Source organism: Microtus pennsylvanicus, chromosome 2, assembly GCF_037038515.1.
Source record: "Microtus pennsylvanicus isolate mMicPen1 chromosome 2, mMicPen1.hap1, whole genome shotgun sequence".
Lineage (NCBI taxonomy): Eukaryota > Metazoa > Chordata > Mammalia > Rodentia > Cricetidae > Microtus > Microtus pennsylvanicus.
This window is the reverse complement of record NC_134580.1, coordinates 55,456,484-55,480,151: the sequence shown is the minus strand read 5'-3', so window position 1 is coordinate 55,480,151 and position 23,668 is coordinate 55,456,484. Positions and strand designations below refer to the sequence as shown.

The 23,668-nt window shown below is 34.9% G+C and overlaps 1 protein-coding gene across 1 annotated transcript in view; it reads right to left on the bottom strand.

Annotated features, from left to right (window-relative positions):
• Positions 1-14,062: 14,062 nt before the first annotated feature.
• The window catches only part of Csmd3 (CUB and Sushi multiple domains 3), a 944,903-nt gene continuing 935,297 nt past the window's right edge, over positions 14,063-23,668 (bottom strand). Inside the window, exons 67-71 of the mRNA XM_075961035.1 lie at positions 23,442-23,600; positions 21,490-21,602; positions 18,732-18,819; positions 17,257-17,392; positions 14,063-16,035 (exon numbers count right to left, since the gene is read on the bottom strand). Of these exons, the coding sequence (XP_075817150.1) occupies positions 15,876-16,035; positions 17,257-17,392; positions 18,732-18,819; positions 21,490-21,602; positions 23,442-23,600 (656 nt within the window). The 3' untranslated portion in view covers positions 14,063-15,875. The remainder of the gene's footprint in view (positions 16,036-17,256; positions 17,393-18,731; positions 18,820-21,489; positions 21,603-23,441; positions 23,601-23,668) is intronic.

The window sequence follows — 23,668 nt, the reverse complement described above, 5'->3', positions numbered from 1 at the left end:
TAAATTAAATACCCATTTTTAGAAAATCACAAAAACATGCAGTACTTTTTAAATTTTGTTTGTATTTATTTTTTAATTATTCTCTTATGCATTCTAGTTCAACCATAGTTTCCGCAGCACTTCATTCTTCCCAGTCCCTCCTCCCACTTCTCGTAGGCCCCAGATCCAATTCTCCTCCATTTTCCATCAAAAAAGAGCAGATCTCCCAGGGACAACAATCAAACATGACATAACAAGCTATAATAGAACTAGGATATATATCAAGAATGGGCAAGGCAACAGTAGAAAAAGGTCCCAAGCACAAGCAAAAGAGTCAGGCACCCTCCTCTCCCACTCTTAGGAAATAGATAAGAATGGCAAGCCTCACAACCATAAGGTATATGCAGAGGACCTAGCTCAGACCCAATCCCAGAATAGGATCAGACATGAAACTCAGTGGTAGAGTACTTACCTAGCATGTGCAAGATGTTAGAAACTTAGTATCAAAATCCCCCATTTATAAAAATTTGTAAATCCAAGATTTCTTTGATTCACTTCTAAGAATTCTGTGTGTTCTTTGTGAAAAACAAAAAAACGATTTTAGTAAGCATGGAAGAAAAATTAAAAAAATAAAAAATAGAAAGAAAATCATCTTTATTTATTTTATCCATTTAGCATTATACTCAATATACAAAAATAATAATTTTTAAATTTTTACTTATTTACTGAGTAATTTATTCAACAAACATTTGAAATAGTTTTTATTTTTGATAGGTAAACAACATGATGAAAAAAACCAATAACTTGGAGAAGAGTCTTTTTATCCCAGGCTTAAGAATTATACTACCGTCAAATGAAATTACTAATTATTACATTAATTTCAGATCTATTCCCTACCTGCAACGCTAAAACTTATTAACTTCTTTTGATTTCTACCTTCACTTTCCACATTTTCAGAGGTTGGCATGCAACTCTTATGAATCTGAAATGAGGATATCGAACATTGTGGTTTACTCTAAACTTGTTCATGCCCAGATAAAAAGGGTAATGATAAAATTTAGTTTCTTTGCATGTGAATATTGAAGGTAATGAGATACTAATTTGGTAAGAAGAGGAGAGTAACATTGGAATAATTTTAAGGTTGGAAAAATGCTATTTTATTAAAAAAAATTTATAGAGGCAGGTTCTAAACAGAGTATGGCAAAAATGCTTCTCTTCCTGAAAATAATGTCATAGAAAAGTAAAAATTAAAACATCCACCAACAATATTATAAAGTAAATCATGTTGCTATTGTTTTTATTGATTATTCATGCATATAAAAATTTGATAGTAGTGACTGATGTCAATGCTAGGATTCTGTTGAGTATCAGTTTATCTTAAAAAATGTGAGAAATTTTGAGATCAAAATATAAACTTGCTGTAGTGTTAGTCAATAGATAAGTGCCCGAACACAGTTGAATATTTCATTTTCTAAATTACAATCAGATATTTTGGGTTAGCATGAGAAGACTTGACATAATGGTTTACAGTATTTGTTACTGATATTGAAATGTTTTGTAAGCTATTCATGCCAAACTTTTCAACTGAAGGAGAAAAAATGTCAAGTGCTTCAGAATAGATGAAAGAAATGTCAAAGCATGAGAAATTTGAGTGATCAATGTATGCACTGCTGAAGGCTATCAATAAAGCTCTGTATAGCAGTTTAACTTGTCTGTTTAAGTTGAATAGAACAATAGTCTAACCTACAGTCAATGCACTTAGTCAATGAGCTATAATGGATTCTGGGACTTTAATTGCCTTTGATGATTTGTGCGAATTCCACTTTGTTAGGAAGTTAGATGGATGGGGAAAATGCTTGTATCTATTTCATGGAAAACTTTCATTGTCTAGGAAAAATTAAATACAAGTCTGTATTGATTTTGTTTTGTTTGGAGACACTTAGCATATACAGATTTCACACCCTCTGCAGAAAGCTGCAAATTCACCAGTTATTATTATGAGTAGCATGGGAAACTAGGCCAAGGAACATCTCTTTTTTATCTCTCTCTCTCTCTCTCTGCCTCCATCTCTCTGCTTCTCTCTCTCTGCTCTCCCCCTTCTCCCCTTCCCTTCTATGACCCAATGGGGGGGGGGCGGAGAGAGAGAGAGAGAGAGAGAGAGAGAGAGAGAGAGAGAGAGAGAAACAGAGAGAAACAGAGAGAAACAGAGAGAAACAGAGAGAAACAGAGAGGGGGAAGGGGAGAAGAAGTTGGGAGAAGGGAGAGACAGAAGCTGCTTCTTCAAGAGAGAGATGGAAAGAAAAGGACTCAGGCTGGAAGAGAAGATCAACTTGCCTCAGCAGATGGGGGAGAGAGTGGGCATGGCTTGTCTCTGAAAGGCACAAGACCTATCATTACATTCCCATTGCTTTTTTATAATAAAAAGGCCGAAAGTTAGGCAGAATGGGTTAAAGGAATTGGGGCAGCAGATTCTCAAGACAGCTTCCTGCTTAATTGTAGATGTCATCTTGGGGGAAAACCTGAGAAAGCTGAGTGTTGGTCACATCCTGAGAAAGCTGGGTGTTGGGCACATCCTGAGAAAGCTGGGTGTTGGGCACATCCTGAGAAAGCTGGGTGTTGGGCACATCCTGGGGTAGCAGGTCTCTTTGTTCCTGTCCATTGTTTTTGGTATGGAAATGTCTGGTGTCTCTTATACTGTTTAAGTTATTGGCAGAACAGAGGACAAAGTTAAGTTTAGGGAAAAAAATTAGGATCAGGGAATTGTGATATCTGGAAGGTCGTATGGCCTTTAGTTTATTGCTCAGAGCTTTTTGAGAAGAGTTTGATATTTTTTTTTTTAACAGAATTTCCCATAGCCAATTAGAAGCAGGTCAGAAAAAAAAAATCAGTCTAAGACATACTGAGGCCCTCCCTCTGCCTCTGATAGGCTCCATAAAACAACAAACCTGTGATAAAAATCTGGCCTTTGCTCTGTAGAATGGTATGGTCTTAAATGTTCTTTTGTCTTTATTGAAACCCTTGAAAAGTAGACAGTGGAGTGAATATGACTGACCCCTCCATACAGATGTTACCCCTGAGGCTCAGAAGGACCAAATATCCTGCCTGAGGTCATTTGTGGTTTATTTATTTGCTCATGAATATATGTTTTTCGAATATTAAATATAATTTTGCCTTTCAGATTCATTTTTTTCACTATGTTAGGTATTCTCTATCATACACGCAACCACATTTCATATCCAAAACGTTTATAAATTCCTGGTTGTTAGGGATGTCTATATCTATATCTACATCTATATATATCTATATATATCTTATTAATATGAAATTGAGGTACACGCCAAAAATCCACATGGTAAAATAATGAGTATATTTGTACTGGTAATCTTATTTTAAGGTATTTGATAGGATTTTCAAAAAGTCATATCTCATGTATTTTATAGCTTTTATTTTAAATCAATAGGAAAAGCAGAAACAATTCAGTTTTTGTGAGTCGAATTTTGTTGCTGCTAATAGTTGCATTTAGTCCAAAGGAAAACACACGTGATAAACAGAAAAATCAGCCTCTTCCATCCAGTAGCTCTCTCAGTACAACTATCGAGGATTTGGTTTTCTGTAAGGCAGCATGGCACAGTATATGGGCTATGGTATTACCTCGTTGACTACGAATCTACTCATTATTATTAGATGTTCATTGTCAATTAACCCAGAAACAGGTTTCACCAAAATTCTATACAAAGACAAAGCACAAAAACTGCCAAATCACAAAGTGGTGAATTTCCTTATTTCTATCACTATGAGGAACCTTTATTTCTTTCCCAATTAAGCTAAAACATGTCTGGTATTTAGTGTACAACATATGTCAAATTATTCCAGAAATATCTCAGCTACCCATGTCTAGTAGGAATCTATATGTAATGGAGGAAACTAGATTTCACACATATAATGGTGAAGGAGAATGGAGAGCATGTGGAGCCACTCTCAACTTATTTCAACCACACTGTGTCAAATAATACTGCAAAAAATAGGTATATTTTGTTATTTTATATGTGTTCTGGTATTACTGTTTGAATAAACTCCTTGAGCTAATAAGGGCTTCTGTATGCACAAAACTTTCTTCATGGATAAGCAGAAAATTAATACAGAACTTCATCTAAATAATGAACATGAAAATCAGAGAAAGAGGAAAGTTTTGTTTTATACTTCTCTTAGTGCTTTCTAATATTTGAAGCAAGGAAATGCTTCAAAATGGAAAATCATTATCAATTCTGCTTTAATTGTATATTAGTTACTAAAAATCTGTCATGATAGGCAGAATGTGTGATAGAAAATAGAAAGTTTCCTAGTTTAGACATGGCACCACTACATCACAGCATATGGGAGAAAGAAGGCATCTACTAATATTGGCGGACAACATTGCATATACTCAGTAGTTAGGATGAGCATAGCTCCTACAACAAATTTTACTTTACTGTGAAAAAGCCTGGAAGAGTGTCCTTGGAAGTATAAGTTAGAAGAGTTGTACCATTCAGGGATTCTCAACTTGTGGATCAGTGCACTTTTGGGGTCACCTATCAGGCATCCTGCATATATGATGTGCATAGTACGATTCATAACAGTGGCAAAAGTACAGTTATGAAGCACCAACAAAATAATTTGTGGTTGGGTTACCACAACATGTGGAAACATATTAAGGGCCATAGTATTGGAAAGGTTGAAAAGGCTGGGTTTGCAATGTGATGGAACATGGTCACAAAGATGTTGGTGTCCTATGTCATGACAGTGGTGAACTGACGTGGGCTGGCTTGTTTGCCTGTGTGTACTTGCTAACATTTCTACACAGGGATGCAGAAGGATACATGACTCGGCTCTCAGCTGACTGTGATGCACGGAGTCCTGCACAGAGAAACAAACAGTTCCAATTTCGTTCTTCTCACACTGCTTCCTCACACACCACAGTTAGAAGAATTCAGGATTTCAAAATAAATGTTACAGCACTGCTATAGATCTTCCATTATTATTATTTTTTACAGACCTAATGAAGTCTATACAGATTCACCTCATTGATTCTCAAAGAAAATTCCTTGAAGATAATATCCATGTCCATACATTGAGCAAAGCCTTCACTTTTCTATCAAAATAGTTTTGGGATTATCTTTGAAGTGACAGTATGCCGGCACTGTTGGAAGCTAAATTGTTTTTCAATATTGTTGTTGCTGACTCCATTACAGAAATAAGTATCAAATACTGCATATATCAACATTTGAGACTTGTTTACAAAAAAAGATTCACTGTTTTAATTTTTGATTAAGTGGTTCATAAAATATCAAATCTACTATTTACAGTCATTAATTATAAATGGGTGGTAATTTCCAACACAATCACAGGTCAGTGACTATTTTCTGTGTAGATAAACAAAACACGATTTTAAGCCTCAGAACAAATGTCTATTTTCGATTTTTTTAATTGAATCACAGGTTGCCAGAATAATTATTTTAAGCCAAAAGAATATTGATTTTCCTTCTGTACATATAGAATATCATTAAATCTAGGATTTACCAGTGTCATTGGAAAGAAGTCAGACTTTCACATTTGCAGATGATATGATTTTATAAGTGAACCCATAAGTGAACCCAAAATTTCTATGAGGGAACTCCTACAGCTGATAAACCCCTTCAGTTGTAGCAGGAGGCCACTTGTTGGTTCCCAGCTGCATAGCCTCAAAATAATCACACAGAAACTGTATTAATTAAATCACTGTTTAGCCCCTTAGCTCTAGCTTCTTATTGGTTAACTCTTACATATTAATTTAACCCATTTATATTAATCAGTTTATCACCACATGACTGTGGCTTACCTGCAAGATTTCAACCTGCGTCTGTCTCTGGCAGCTCCTTGGCTTTTCTCTGACTGCACCCTTCTTTCTTCCAGTATTCAGCTTAGTTTGTCCTGCCTAGCTAATTTCTGCCCTGCTGTAAGCTGAAAGCAGTTTTTTTTATTCATTAATGGTAATTACAGAATACAGAGGAAAAACCCCACATCTCCTCCCCTTTTCTATTTAAATAAAAAAGAAATGTTTTAACTTTAACATTGTAAATTTACATATAACAAAACATGTACCAAATAAGAATTACAGCAACAATATTTATATCTACTTTATCTTTTATCATAACTAAGGACACCTATAACTTGACAAGTCTTCAATTCCATCAAAGATTCCAGAAGAATATAATAGTACCTAAGTAAACAGGAGGTTCATTGCAAGCAACTTCCAAAACTCTAGAATTGACAGAGACATTTTACTGCCTAGACAGGCCCATAGTATGCAGCACACTTTTCCATGAAGCAGGAAATTTCAAAGACAGTTGTGCCTATATTGTCAGTTTGTCAGTCACTTTCTTTTGTATCCTTTAGAATGTCTCACAGACTCTTTTATGAAGCAGGAACGCTGAAGGATCATCTCACCATTAGGCAAGTTCAGCAGTCATTTCTCTGCAGGTTCTGCATGTCCAGCTTATCAGGCATTACAAGCAAAAGCAGTTTCTTGCCCAAATGGCTTACCAACAGTATAAGAAGCCTCTTCAATTCCCATCTTACTCTTGAGGTAAATGGTACTGCCAGGAGCAGATGTGTCTCATTGTCATGAAAAGTCCTAAGTTCTTAAACATTTTAAATGCCATATTCTTTAGTCTTTGAAAGGTTTGAAGAATGTGTACCCATCTGAAATACATCTCTGTACAACTTGAAAATCTAACTAACATGATTACAAGCTTGATGATTATCTATTAACCTATATTTCTTAATTAATAATGATTTAAAAAATAATAAATAGTAAAGATGAAAAAGGAGAGAGAGAAAAGGAAGGAAGGTAAGAAGGAAGGACAGACAAAAGAGAGAAAAAAGAAAAAAAGAAAGAGAGAAAGAAAGAAAGAAAAAAGAGAGAATATATCTACTCCAATAATTGCTAAAGAATATGAACTCATTAACATCTATTAGTTTTACTCAATGAAAGAGCTAAAATAAATCAAGTGGGATCTATGAAACTTTCAAACAATACTTAATAAATGAATAAAGAATGTGTGACATCTTTCTAAGCCAGAGCATTTATTCTTAGAAGAATGTTGGTGTTATCATAGGTCAGACATTGAGTGATTCTGAGAGAACCCAAATAACTCAAATGCCTAGAATATATTCAGAGGAGCTACACATCTTAGAACCTAGGTATTGCATAGGATCTTAAGCAACACTAAAATTAATTTTAATGGAACATTATACTGTTTAGGGGACTAAATAGCACTAAAAGCAAAACTCCTAAATCATAGCCCTGTGGCAACTCTTGACGAAAGACCTTGTAAAAATCTTCCTACCCTTTTTGAGTGTCTTAATGAGACTAGGTAGAAGTAAAGTCAACTTATTCCTCCATGTGTAAAGAAAAAATCCCTTTTCGAGATAGATTTGTTACTCAATGTGTTCCTGACATCATACGAAAATTACAAAATCATTCCTTCACCCTTAGGCTCCACTGATGGACTATTACAAATAGCACATTCCCATTTCTAGAGTTATGAATGAGAGGAGGAATGAGAAGGAGGGAGAATGGAATGGGGATAAAGCTACCAGAGAGACAGAACCAGTCTGTGAACTTCTTGGAGCCTTTTAAGAGTAGTGATCTGTCAGTACTCCTCTGTTGGAAGAAATAAACTAAAATTCTTTGTCTTTTAGGAGACAGATCCCTGAATATAAATAACATAAACAGTGTATGTCAAGAGGGTATATTGTCTCAAAGAATGTAAAAAATTCTTGGGCTGACAAAACCCTTGGCTCCAGGTGGCCTTCATGTAAATAATCACTATCAATCTGTAAATCTTTTAACTGCAGGTATGAATGTAAGTTTTCTAATTGATAGTGGTGGCTCCTATTTCATCCTTCTCTCATAATCTAGTAAATTATTCCTGATTTTTGGGTTACATGCATCAATCAGACTCTATTTTTTATTAACAAATTTATTATTCTTTGGGAATTTCATATCATTCACCCTAATTCTGCTCATCTTCCGGTTTGCACATATCTGTCCCTCACTCTGGCAGTGTGCTCATGAAAGAAAACAAAAAAATAAGATCAAAGCAAAACATCACAACAACAACAAAATAAGCGAACAAAACCCTCTTTGTTCCTACATGTTTCCTGCCTCTCCAACATCTCTTCATTTGTCTTAGTGGTGTGGAACACAGTATACTCTGTTATACAATCAGTTCTACTTTAAATGTTCAGTGCAATGAGTCATTGTTCTGGCTCAAGGTCTCTGCTTTCTGGTACACCATCTTCAATGGTGCCTCACCAAAACTCCTCAGGGGTATCCCAGGCCACCATAAGTCATGGAGATCCTTATTATCAATGTTTACTTCACTTTTATATTGTCCATGTCTAACAGTCTTCGCTCATAACTTTCTTATGATACCCAAGCATCATCTTTTCTATATGACAGATTTACCACCAAAAGTGGGGGTACCAAATTACTTTCAACACCTTACAAAAATGACAGTAACAACTAGGGTTGCCTGTCTGTCAAAGAAATTGACTCATTGCTGATGAGTTCTCCTCTCTAACCCATAAGTATGTGCCAATCAAATGCCAAATACAGAAAATACAACAACAAAGATATAAATAGATTAAAGCACTGTTGGGGTTCTTCTCACCACTCTCTTTTCTCATGCCTGAACCCTTAATGGAATTTCAAGCACTTATCAGTAAATTCCTTTGTTAGGGGATTTTAACAGCACCAGCCTCCCTGTTAAACTCCAGGGAGCCTGTTAAAATGTCTAAAGGAGACTACACAATGGTTCAAGCACTTGATATTACAAATGCAGCTATTATTCATATATCCGGTGCTCCTTAATACCTACACATTATAAACACAAACCCTTTCTATTGTCCAATAGTCAACAGGCTAGATTTTAAAGATTCTCTATGTGCACTGCCATTGCTTCTAAGAATCAATTTGGTTTTGCCACTGAAAGGGCTGATGCTCAAGGATGGAATAGACAACTTATCAATGGTGTCCTTCCCTGATGTTTTAAAGACAGAGCTCATACTTTTGGGTAAGACCTAGCTAGGTCCTCAAATGACTTAACAAGACAGTGAAATGGCGTTTTAACATATTTTAGACATATATATTAAACATATGATATTAATATAGGTGATCTCACCTGTTTCCTTCATTGAATGAGACCCCAATCCACCAATAAACTATGAAATTCCCTGGCAGATATTATAAAGTTTTAATGCCCAAGGCATCTACCTCAGCCTTATACTTAAGATTCATTACAAGTAAGGGCATAGTGCTATCTCAGTTGAACATAGAAAAGTTGTCCAGGCTATCCCAATTCTTGGTGATAGGAAATATATTAAGGGTTTTGGGGGGAATGATCAGGTTAATAAATATCAGCTTTGATATAAAACCTTAATGAGAAATTATGAACAAATTCTGCTTACTTTGGGCACAAGAGGAGAGGTTGATAAATTAAATCCTCTGCTCAAATTTTATTTATTTATTTATTTATTTAAAATTTCCACCTCCTTCCCTCCTCCCATTTCCCTCCCACTCCCCCCACTCCTCCTCCCTCTCCTGTCCTAAGAGCAGTCAGGGTTTCCTGCCCTGTGGGAAGTCCAAAGTCCTCCCCCCTCCATCCAGGTTTAGGAAGGTGAGCACCCAAACAGACTAAGGCCAGCTGAATCAAGTACAGAGAATAGTTGTCTGTGTCGTTCTCAACTACAAATGAGACATCTATCTCTTATCCTATCATGAAGGCTCAGAGATTATTACAAAAGATGAAGGAGGGATTTTTAAGAGTCTAAGTTTAGAAAAGACTGAAGAACAACAGTATTTTCTGGATATGCCAGAACTGGTATACTCATGAATACACAGCAGCCCTTGTTGCTTGCATAAGATCTGTATAATATCAAGCATCAACACATTCTAGCGTGGAGTATGAAAAGGTTCTTAAGCCTCCATTGAGGAGATATGAACAGTAATGGCTTTGGGGGAATAAGGGACAGTTTTTATTAAGTGTGGTTCCTGATTGCTTGAACATGCTCATGTGGATGCCCCCATAAACAGAAATATAGGAAGAGACAAAATATATCAATGCTTTGCTTCTTTTAAATTTTTACTTTCACTTTTCTTTTTTGGTATTTATTTCCTTTTTAAAATTGCAAATACATTCTTTTCATATCAATACTTCCTGTACAGTCCCCTCCCTCAAATCCTCTCAGCTCTCCTACCTCCTCTCTCCTCTAAATTTACTCCCTTTCAGTTTCCTCAGAGAGACTACAGACAAACAGGACAAGACAAGATACAATACAACAAGGCAAAATCCCTCATATCAAGGTGACCTAATAGATGAAAAATTGTCCCGGGGCAAGCAAAAGAGTTGTTTGAAGTAGGGACGTGGGAATGTATCTAGGAAATACATGGGATGGTTGGGGAAAGAATGATAACATGATTAGCAAGAAATTATGAAAGATTTAGAAGAGTATGTTTAATAAAAGATTTCTGCTCAAGGTTTCTGCTTTAAATTTACCACAAACTGGCAAGCCTTTAAGCTGCACATTACTGAAGCACAAGAATGTGTCTAGAAATTTAACAAAGGATTTAGCTTAATCCATGGATTTATAGAATATTTATCAAAACAAAAATATTTAACTAAGGGTGGTACTTATGAATAAGGTAGTATTCTTATGGCTGTTCAGTTGGAGTACTGTATTACACATTACCAAGGTTAAGGTCATGGGTATATTCCTGAATATTCCACTAATACCTCATATATTTACATGATTTGTATAATCAGATTTGAATCCATCAGTCACTACCTTACTTTCTGTTGTCTAGATTTGAAATTGGATCATCAAATTTACATGTTGGAAACAGGTTAGATCTATTAGAATCCCAGTAATGATCCTATTAGCTTTTAGGCACTGTTGATCTAACTTAATTTTATCTCCTTTAATTTACTCACTGTGATGGTCCTGTGACAGTTTAATTCCATCTACCTAAATACCATTCATTGTTCGCTGTGGCCTAATAGTCAGCAAATATACAGACCCAAAAACTTTTATGTCTTGTTTTATCCAGAAATAGACACACCAGCTGGACTCATATCTCCTAATAGATTTTAGAGCAATAGGTCTTGATGGGGAGAATGTTAGTCAATTATATTAGGAGGCTTTTCTGTCACTGAGGTTGACCTCCTGTCATCATCAGCAACCATGACTTGACATGGTCAAAATAACAGGACTGTTGGTTAGGAATGGGCTCTAAGTCTCTCATAGACCTGAATAGATATGTTGTGCTTGGAACAGCCAGAATGAGAATCACCAATTGATGACAATATAACACTAAACCTAAACTAAAATTAAATTACTATATAAGATCAGTTTTTAGTTAGACAATTTCTGGGAAAGAACAAAAAAGACAATAGAACCCTATTGTAAGTGGCAACACAAATGGGCAGATACCTGGACAGGGCAATGCCTTTCATGGGAAGATGTCACAAAGCTCTCTTGGTCCACTTTCCATTCTCAACTTAATAGTGCTCCGTCTCACTCCAGAGTAAACACTACCTGTCTTCTACTTTGCCCCTGTGTGTCTGAATTCTTTGACAGAGATTACAAGGTCAAAAGGAGTCTAGAAGAAGATCATATGATAAGACCACCTCTATTTTCTTTTTTTCTCAAATTTTTATTGATTTTTATTAAACTCTACATTTTTCTCTGCTCTCCTCCCTGCCTCTCCCCTCCCCCTTCAACCCTCATCCAAGTTCCCCATGCTCCCAACTTACTCAGAAGATCTTGTCTTTTTAAACATAAAGCAAAGAAAACCAGCCTACAAAACACAATCCCAGAGAATTTTAACAACAATGAGAACACTAAGAGAGACTTACATAGATCTAATCTACATGGGAAGTAGAAAAAGACCACCTCTATTTTCACAGCCATGCTAATAGTTACAAAAAAGTTTGGGACATGTGAAAGTTTAAACAAGAATTTATTGCTTTATATTTTGCAGTATGATTTGAATATAGATGTTCTTATTTTTACAAGACTAATAAACTTTCTACACAGAGGGACTTATTAAAGTTGGGAAAGTATCTGGCCTGTATTCACTACTTCCATTGTTTCTATTCTGAAGAAAGCAACCAAATGTCTTGTGTTTCATTTTATTCCCCAACAGCTTCTAAATCTACTCATAAATTGCTTCAGAATACTAAACTCATGAAAGTGATGACAGAAAGCTATTTTTCAAAGTTTGCAACATGTATATCTTCTTAGATTAATATTCCCTTACCTCTAGTCATCCTGGAAAAAAGAAATCAATATTTTTAAATCTCCAATTTCAACGTGTGTGTGTGTGTGTGTGTGTGTGTGTACGTGTGTGTGCATGCATCCTTGCTCTTACGCAACAGCACCCATGTGAAGATGGTAGGTGATTCTCTCCTTCCTTTATGTGGGCCCTAAGGACAAAGCTCAGATCATATGGCTGGGCAGCATGAGCCTCTCTCTACTGGCATAAACTATTTTTTAACATTATTTAAACTGTGCTTACTTTAAATTTATAAGTATTCAAAAGTTAATGTTTTAACAAGCAGTATGTTCTGATTGTCTTTTAAAAAGTTTAACAGTCCTTACTGACCTTTTAATCTACATGATGTCCCTTTTTTCTACCACCTCACTTGTGAACGTACCACATGATAAAGCAAATCTTCTTCAGGATTGCTCCACAGTCCTTTTTATCAAAAGACTCTGGGGGAGACTTACATGTTTAATTTTTTTAAGCATTTAAAAAATGAAATAAGACATTACAATAATTATTTTAAATGTCCCTGAAAATACTATGAACTGTGAAAGGGTTAAAGATTGCAGAAAATTTTAAATAAATGACAACTAAAAGACTGGAAAATATGTAAAGGAAGATACATATCAAGAAAGACATCAAAATAGAAAAAACAGAGGGAAAGGAGCACAGAGGCAAATAAAAAAATACAAAGGAAAAAAGAAAATATACTAAAATTGTGAGTAAAAGGAGGAGTTACAAAGTTAATAAAGAATGAAAGATTCAGGCTGGAATGGTTCAAGGATACAAAGACTCAAAAATACAGACTTCCTCTTAGGTTATAGAATTGCTTTAGTAATATTGAATTAATCAATGTATTATGACCATAACATTACAGAAACAATAACAATAGGCACTGACCTATTACAAAAATATTATTGAGCCGGGCGGTGGTGGCGCATGCCTTTAATCCCAGCACTCAGGAGGCAGAGGCAGTCGGATCTCTGTGAGTTCAAGACCAGCCTGGTCTACAAGAGCTAGTTCCAGGACAGGCTCCAAAACCATAAAGAAACCCTGTCTCGAAAAAAAAAAATTACTGAGCCATGTGTCAGAGATTTGTCTAGATGGGTTTTGAAGAGAAATCTTTCTAACCTTCCAGAAAGGAGATAAAACCTCAGCTTCCTCAGATGAGACTGAAATGAAGATATCTTCTGTGAAGGAGTAAAAGGGCATCTTGTTTTGTAATACCAAATTTAAACACCCCACAGAGAATAGCACACCTCCTCAGTGAGGAACACATCAGCAGGGAAAGAAACTGGTCAGCTAGATAAATCTTTCAAACTTCCCATTTTACCATGAAGTTATCTATCAGCATGACCCTCTCCTTCCCCATACATTTTTTCTTCCTAATGAAAAGGTGGCCTGCCCATACCTGTTTCACTTCTTGCCTAGCAGTCAATAAAATACCTTTATTTTACAAAAACTCTTGTCAATGGATCATATTACAGGGGACTCCTGTAGTGAGCCCTTGATTGGTAGCAGAACTAATTGTATTTACTGGGATTCTATTTTCCTACAAAAGATTGTCACATTTATAAGTAGAAAATAGAGCGAGAAACTATAGTTTATTATCTGGTGTAACATAAATATGGCATGCAATTGGGAAACATTTTTAAAAGCACCAAGGAAAAACTGGGCTGTGCCTGGCTTTTACCAACCAGAAGAGCATTATGTGAGCTCGAAAAGAATACACATTTTACAAAAGCAAGTATCCTTTTTTATTTGTTTACATTGCACTGAAAATTTACATCATACTTTTACAAATTTTTTATCATAAAAATATACTTCTTTACAAAAGTGTATGCATTAATATAAGAGGAGTAGCCAGTTGCAGAAGAAACGTTGTTTAAACAAGATCTTAAACGTATTAACCTTAACATTAGTGAGTGAATCATTGTTATTGCAGTCATTTTTGAATAAACAAGAATAAATAACAGATGGCATAAAATTGAAAACCGCATCCTGTCAGTAGAATACAATGTTGAGAAAATTGTATGAATTTCCAAAACAATGTATCTCAAAGTGTTTTACAAGAAATTCACTAAATGTAGAGATAGCTCCAAGCGGTGCTCCCAGGTGCAATGGTTTCTTGTAGGCACTCTTGTCTCATGATACAAAAAGCAAGACCCTTCACAGAACAATCCCTATTTGAAATGGAAAGCAACAAATAGTCCACAATGGATATGTGTTTTATTCAGTGAAATGAAACACGATAAAAATAAAGACTAAGACAATGCCCTATGAAATAAAAATACCAACACTACTGCATGATGTAGATTTAAATGAGCTAACAATTAACATATAAACTTGTTTTAATCAGACAATGAGAAACACTGGCTGTACCTGATACCTACTTCTTAAAAATAGGGTATAGACAGAATGTTCAAAACCTGTGAAAATTTGATGAACACATATATTTGGGAAGCAAATTTATACTGTTGATCTAAAAGAACATTTTTTTTGGTTCTTTGAGTTATTAAGTTAAGGGGTAGATCAGAATATGCTGTACTATGTTCAAAGAAACTATAAAGTACCCAAAGTGGAAAAATCAAAAGTTCAGCTAGAAGGCTATGCAGACATCATAAATTAAATGCAGATGTAATTGACTTACTCTATCAAAACCATTAAAGTGCTTGATTAAAAAAAATGATACCAAGTTGATGTCTTAGTTAATGTCAAAATAGGCATCCTTACAGATAATTTTTTCGAGCCTAAATACTGTTGAGATGACAAAGTATATTGAGGCAAACATGTAAAGAGTATCCTATATCCAATAGATAAAACAATTTCTTTGAAAATAGAGAAATAAGAAAGGTCACATAATGACCTTGCTATTTGCAGGAACTTGAAAATGATTCTAAATTAGTACTAGCTGCTTTTTAAAAAATAAATACAGAATGCCAGATTGGAGTGGGCAAACAACCTTATTTCTTCTGTGTCATCAATTAGTTCATAATTATTTAAAGATGTGTGTCATTCATAAATATCCAAGAAAATGAGAAAAATAATTCCTGGGATAAAGAAGAATGAATTGCAGAAGACATGTGGTACAAACTACAGACATGTAGGTGGGATGTAGCTTATGACAGCAAAGAGAAGTCAGTGACCTATTGACTCTGGTAAGTATAGCTCTTATTTCTACCCTATATCATTTTTAACCCAGTCCCTCTAATATAGTTTATAAAGCACAGAAATACTGATAGTGGATGCTCCTCCAATATATGCAAATAAGTTTATGTTTTAGAATAATCTCCTTTTTAAAAAAAGCAAATAAACTGTGAGCAAGCACTCCCAGAGTGCAGCCAGATCTCTGTAAAACTCTCCATGGTACACATGAAGAAGAATTTTGATCCAGTTTATGAAAAAAAAAAAAAACACTCTTCTCTGTCATTCCTCAGGAAAAGGTGACCCAGCAAGTCCTGAAAAGTGTGCTTTGTTTAGCAGTGAACTAAAAGTGCACTGTTCAGTGTGTCGATTTCCAGGATTCTGAAGAAGGCAATGTGTTGCCGTGTTATACCATTGTGCAAACTGTGTTCAAGTTGGGGTCAAATCGTACTGCCTTCCCCTCCACAGACTTGGCATTGGTGTCATACATGGGGTTCTCAAAGGCTGCTTGGCCGTTGTTATTTTCATGAACAGAACATCCTGTGTACTGTGTTTTGGGTGCAGTCCTGTGTATAAAAACAACATTGATAGTTGCATGTTAGGGTGTTTTGAGAAATAGCAGACTAAACTTCAACAATTTAGGAATGAACTTATTCAAACAAAATAATACCCCACACAATGTAACATTGTTTAACAAGAATTGAACAGTGATGAATGATACCATGAGTAAAATCTTAAAAGAATTACTGTGCTTAGGAAAAAAGACCAAATATGAAAGATCCAAAAGAAGAAAAGTGACTGTTGTAGTTCTTTGTACTTGGATGAAGTTTGAAGATGGTGAGGGAGATAAGAGAGGAACCTGCTAATGAATTCACATTCCCTTGGGTTGATAATTGCATTCTGTAACTCCATTGGCAAGAACTTTCTGATGACGCAGTGAGTGTCCCCAATGGTATTCTGTTATACAGTTGAAATGTTGTTAAAATTATGTATATATTATATCAAAATATATATAATATAAAATTATTGATATATGTATAGTGTATACATATATTTTATATGACTATATAATATTAAATGACTAATTTTTAGATAGCAAGACAGATATAAATAAAAATGTCAGTTTGGGAGAGAATGTACTTAAGTAGGTAAGTGTCTAAATGTGTATATATACTTAAATATATTTAATTTAATTCTTTGATTGTTTGTATTTTTCCAAATAATACAGATAGATTAATGAAGCTCCTCCAAAAGGCTGTAACACATATGATATATGTGACTGAGTAATTATATGTAATACTATTTATTTGATCAATCATAAGCATAACATATTCATTAAATAATCTTCAGACAACAGAAGCTGAATGACAAATTAGAAGGTGACCATCTGTCAACCAAGCTAAAATTATTCAAGACTGCCATGTGAACCTGAACTTTCTAGATTTTTACCATAAATCTTTCAGCATTTAGTATCTTTTCAATTTAAGCCTTAACAAACATTCAGTATCTCTAAAGTACCAATATTAATAATTCATGAATAATATGTACAAGAAAATTAAAGACAAAATGAGGAATGGTAAGGTTGAATCACGTGCAATCTAACAGAGTGATTTCTGCTATGGACATGTGGCTCTTGGGGTGAGTGGTAAGATCCAAAAGGATTATAACATCTATGCACACAGATTATAACAACACATAAAAAAGAAAGGTGGAGTATAGGCAATATGATGGAAATGACATGAAAGGAAAGTTTAGGTAAATATTGTCACTGAAGTCACACATCTTACCTTTGTTTATAAAGATAAAACCCAAATCCTGCAAATATAAGTGCGAAAAAAGGCACAAGAATCGCAATGGCCACAGAACTACTGTTTGTACCATGATGTTGATTCGAAGAATTTGACCCTTCTGAAGTATTCAGTCCTATTGGAAATAGCACAAGTAAGTCATTGACCAAAAAATCAACTCAGGCCTATAATTGATTTCTACATTTAATTACCAGATAGTTTATTCTATTTTTCAAGTGCGAAAAAAAAGAAGGTTTTACAAGATTTAGAGTAGGAATGGAGATGAAGAAGCATATAATAGCACTTGAAATACAGTGTTTTACGTACTAGGGCATGTGATCTGAAATCTGTGCATCCAGTTACTTTTCTGTATGAACAGCCAACACCTGTGAATGCTGTATACTATTTTCAAAACAGCACAAATTTAGGCGGTATAGTACACGAAGTGATAAATTATTATTTTTATTTACAAAGAGTTAATATACTAATTATTTTTATTCATATGTATTTAATGGCATAGATGGTAAGTTTTAAGTAATATTTTATGTCTTATTTAAATATTTCAGATATTTATACAAGAAGTTTTGATCACATTTATGCCAGTACTTCCCTCCAGCTCTCTCTAGTTTTCTCCAGCCTATTTCCCAACTTTATGCATTTTTGGTGAACATTTTTATTCAAATAATTTATAAATCTTGTCACACTTATTTTTAAACCATATCTATTTCTCTATTTATTTCTCCAGTGACCAGGTTTAATCATACAAAAGTTTAAAGCCATGATTTGTTAAGATAAATACTAAATGATAGCTTTTAGAGTTATAATTCATTGTTTATATCTGCATACAACAATTTAAGGATGGAATACAGTGTATATATACAGCAAAAGACATGTGTTTATAAGTATAAGATCAACAAATATGTGTGCCCATGTCAGAAGGATTATAAATGAAGAGGAGAAAGCTTCGTCCATCATAGCAGAGAAAATGGCAGTATTTGAGATGACCAGGTTTTCAAAAGAACCCATTTCTCAACATTATTTTTTCCTTCCAGGCTGTAAAAGTTTCTCCGAGTGCCACTATATCTTCTCAGAAGTAAGAAATTTGCTTTAATACTCAAACTGAAAAGAAGTGGTATAGTTCTCAGGAGAAGAGTTAAAAATAATTTACAGTTTAATATTACCATGTTATCTATGTCACTTTTTCTTCTTTGTGTTTGCTTAGGGGCAAGACAGCTTATCATACTGATGGCAGATTTGATGAACACTGAGCTTTGTAGAGTTATTACCTGAAGAAGGGATAATTTCAACAATGTGATTATTCTTTAAATGCTGTCAAATGGCTAGTTGCATAGTCCTGATAATGCATAATTCAAGATATTGTAAGTGTGAAAATGTAAAGAATCATTTATGTTTTTATGGTGTCTATAGTACCAAAGAAATTACTTGAAAATAAAAATAAAAAACAAAAATATTACCCAGTCTTTGTAGTCCAAATTGACCATAATCTTTGCCTTTAATAAATCCTTGGAATACATAAGTGGCTCCATCAGGCTCAGCAGAAACCTGAAAATATTTGGAGTTCCAATTAAATATAAAAACTGATCACAGCTTTACTTTTTATATCTGAATAAGTACTCAATATATTCTAAAATGAACATCCGCCTTTGTTTTTTTCCTGTCCCTCCTATGCAATGAACACGATACAAATCTTCTATTATAAAGACAAAAGAAAAAATTTCTAATTTTAAATAATTATGATATTGGTAAACAGGAGATTGTGTGTTGCTTTACCACCATTTTATAAATATAGACTAGTAAGTATATTATCCAAAATGTAAAACGATGTGTAGAAATTGAATCACAGTGTGGAGAGATGGCTCAGGATCTAAGAGTTGCCCTGCCAGGGAACTGCTGTAGGTTCCCAGCACCCACACTGGGACGGTCACAACCACCTGTAACTCCGTCACTGCTGCATCGCTCTGGGCAGCTGCAGGCATGTGGTGTACAAGCATACCTTCAGGCAGACACAGATACAAGAAAATAAATAATAAATTATAAATTATATTGTCCCTTTTTCCACTCCAGAGACTCTACAGAAGGTAGATAATTTCTGTCAGTCAGGGTTCATTTCCAGCCTCACTTTTAGCCATGGGCATGTGAGTGGCATTGATAATTGGCTAATCATAATTTTGCGGTGTCAGATCCTATTTCCTATTATGATAAATATCAGAAGCCAGTGACAATATCACTTCAGTCATAAAATTTCCAACCCATTTGTAAATCTTTGGAGATTGAAAATAGATTAGTGTTTGCTTAAGGATAGGGCAGGACTGAGTGGCAAGGGAAAGAAACAAGAGCCATAGGATGGGAGATACCTTATTGAAATAATAAAATCATTCTAAAGTAAATTTTGGGGGGACTACATCAGCAAATCTGCACAAAAAAGTAAAACCAGACTGAGGGGCCAATGAGAATGGCACTGGGATTTGTCTCTACTGCATGTATTAGCCTTTTGAGATCCTATTCTCTTTGGATGCATACCTTGCTCAGCCTGGATGTAGTGGAGAGGGCCTTGGACTTTCCACAGGGCAGGGTACCTTGCCCTCTCTTAGGACTGGAGGGTGTGGGGGAAGGATGTGGGGGAGGAGTGGGAGGGAAGTAAGAGGTGGGGAGGAAGTGGGAATTTTGACTAGTATGATTTTAAAGTTAAAAAAATATATAAAAAGACAAAAAATAAAACCCATCAAGTGTATACAAAAATGGATTAATTATAGAATATGTGACAATGTTAAAATTGAGCTGTTAAAAATGGCCCATATAGGGTTGGAGAGATTGCTCACATGTTAAGAGCACTGGCTGTTCTTCCAGAGGTCCTGAGTTCAATTCCCAGCAACCTTACAACCATCTGTAATGATATATGGTGCTCCCTTCTGACCTAAAGGCATATATGCAGGTAGAATACCATATACATAATCAATAAATTGTTGAAAAAATGGCCCACTCTCAACTGGATAAAGTGATGCTCGCCTATAACACCAATGAGGTAGGCTGAGGAAGGAGGGGTGCAAGAGTGAGACTAACCCCGAGTCTAGAACAAATTTGTCTGTCCAAGAAGAAAACACCAGCATGTGTTAAAATATTTGAGAGTATTTCAGAGCTTCCTGACCACCTGAAAGCCTTTGGCCTCCAGATAGTATGTGCTTCTCTAGGCCCATCCCCAGTCCCAGAATAAGGCATAGGGCTGACCATCAAGCAAATAATCCTCCCAGCTCCCCCAAGGAAGACAAATCAATTCTTTTGGCAATCTGGATTGCAGGGATTGTTCCTAATGTTACAAAAGCTGTCTATAATCTGATCCCTACATATATACACACATAATACTGCTTTTAACAATTTCAAATATGTTAAGGTATATCATTAAATCCATATAAAGGGAACTGATACACTGTAGTTACTAAATGATTAACTAGGAACATGAATTTATCCCCAATAACCAATTACTAAACCAGTAACTAACAGCTAGGTACCTGACTCATAGCTGTTGTTATAAAAACTACTTTTAAAACCATCTTGGATACTTACCTTAAAACGTGAAGTACCAAACTAACTATGGGAGTCTAACTAACATTGCTCAGCAAAAAAGTCCATCCTGTTATTGGATATTATACTTGGCCATGACCACATAAAATCAAATTCTTTGAACAAGAGCAGTTCAAACCCTGATATTTTAATCAATTAATGAATGAATTGACCTCATATTAATACAGAACCTCATGTAATTCAGCAACCTGTGTAAAATAAAGACTTATGACTTCTCATTCTGTAAATGTCAATAGAGAAAATAAAATAAAATAGATGGAGAGCAACTGAGAAACAACTTACTGACCCCTACTAGTGAAAATCTTCTTTTTCACTAAATCCTATATACACAATTTTATTTACTATAAAATATGGTCTGATCTCGCAGGTTTATACTCTGCAGAGGCTTGTTTCCTTACTGTTAGCATTAGACATCCTGATGTCAATGATCCACTTGGAATCCATTCACTTAGGATCCATGATCTATTCACATCACACGCAGGGTGTCTGTGGTGAAAAACGTAGTAGCGTGTTTTCAATGGGAGCTTTTCATATCAATCCTCTTCAGACCACTTCATAAGCCTTTCTAAGCCCATAATAATCTATTAGTTTGCTGTTAAGATCAACCACGTGCTTTTAAGGAACTATACTTACGAAGCCATCCATGGCCCAATTTTCTTCCTTCATTTTCTTCACAGAAGCGTGGGCTGGTACTTTAATAAGATATATATGTAACATTAGGCGAGCTTCCTGGCTTTTGTAGATCCCTGAAAAATGTACACACAGTTACCTAATTTTGTAGATAGCTGTGATTCACTTTATTATCACTAACTTTGTACATATATTGTGGACAACAAAGGAAGAATGCAAGTCCCAAGTCAAGAATGACTTTGTACATGATACCTGATACTATGTAATATACACCTGTTTCTTATCTGAAATTATGAATTAAATCTTACCTGAATCTCTAACAACCCTAAATGCTAGAGTAGAAAATGCACATAATATAGAAAAGCAAAAATCCCAGGACAGCCAAAACAATCCTGTACAATAAAAGAACTTCTGGAGGCATCACAATCCCTGACTTTAAACTCTACTACAAAGCTACAGTACTTAAGACAGCCTGGTACTGGCTGGCATAAAAACAGACAGGAGGACCAATGGAACTGAATCACAGACCCGGATATTAATCCACACACCTTGGAACACCTGATTTTTAAAAAGGAAGCAAAAAATATCAAGTGGGAAAAAAGCATATTTAACAAACGGTGCTGCCATAACTGGATATCAACATGTATAAGAATGAAAATAGAGCCATATCTATCCCCATGAACAAAACTCAAGTCCAAATGGACCAAAGACCTCCACATAAAGCCAGCCAAACTGAATATTATAAAAAAGAAAGTGGGAAGTACACTTGAATGCATTGGTACAGGAGATCACTTCCTATATATGACACCTTTGTAAGGAAAATACATGACAAAATGGTGTAAATCCCAGGCTGCCATAGTGGAGTCTTTTGACTCTGCTCTCTCAGAGAATAACTACTATGTAAAAGAATGTTTTAGCTATGCCTTAAAACTTAGGTTTTAACTTAAGACGATAAACACACACAATGATAGAAACACGAGAAGCAAAAATATATACACTGATTCTTATACCTGGCTATTCTGAGAGCTGGAATAAGCTAGAGTGTAAATACACTTCATGATAAGTCAGGCTGTGAGGAAAAAACTTCTGATTGACTATTGATTAAAATTTGACTCCTGGTGACTTATATACAGCTTTACCTATTAATGAGGCACCAGAAGAATATGCCAGGAATAGCAAGGCAAAGAGATGCAAACCTTGACCTAAAGTAAACTAAAATTAATAAGCAAAACATAAATGTACTGACAAAAACACTTGTGGGGAATGGTTATAATTGTATTTTACAGTCACTGTCAGTGAAAAGTAATGAAATTTAAACTATTATGTTTATGCATATTTATAAGGATCTATTTGAATTGTTACTTTATAACAAACAGATTCTTTTTTGCTAACTTAGAGAAAATGGAAATGTTATTTATGACTAAAAGTTAAATTAATTGTAAACAAAATTTAAGTACAAATTAAGCTTTTCTAATTTATTCCATGTAATTATTCATACTTAAAATTTAATGTATACTAAATTCTGATAAGTGAACTTATTGGATAGTACAACAATACATAAAATGTTTATGTACTTTTCAAAATTAATTGTTTCAATTTTATTTATACCACAAACTAATTTGCTAGTAATTATTTTCAGGATAACTATATAATAAAAGAAACTTGCAATATATATCTCATACTAAAATATCGTAATTCCATCTTGACAAATGAGAGTTCTAGTCCAGAACAAGAATTCTTTCTGCATGAAATAGTCTTAAAGACACTAACTACACAATTTAGCTCTGCATTTATTTAGTAATAGTCACTCACCTTTACAAACCTTCAAAATTCTGGATTTTAAGAAAATTCTGACATCCATGAAAATCAAACATGAGAATTAACTCACAGTAGTAGAGTGTGACTAAGCAAATGCCGGGATGTATAGCTTCTTTTGCTAAATTTGAATCGGATACCTGAAAGCAGCAGTTCCATGTCCCTGTTGCTGAGCGTGGCGTTGACTCTACCGGTAGAGGCATTGAAGCTAGTGACTGTCAGGGTCATAGGCTGCTTCCTTCCTTTAAAGTTATAAGAGCCTTTCCATATGTAATTCTGGGCAAACACATCATCAGGAACTGTGCAGAGATAAAATAAATGCCACATTTTAATTTCACAGTGCCCTCTAAATATGATCATCTGATAT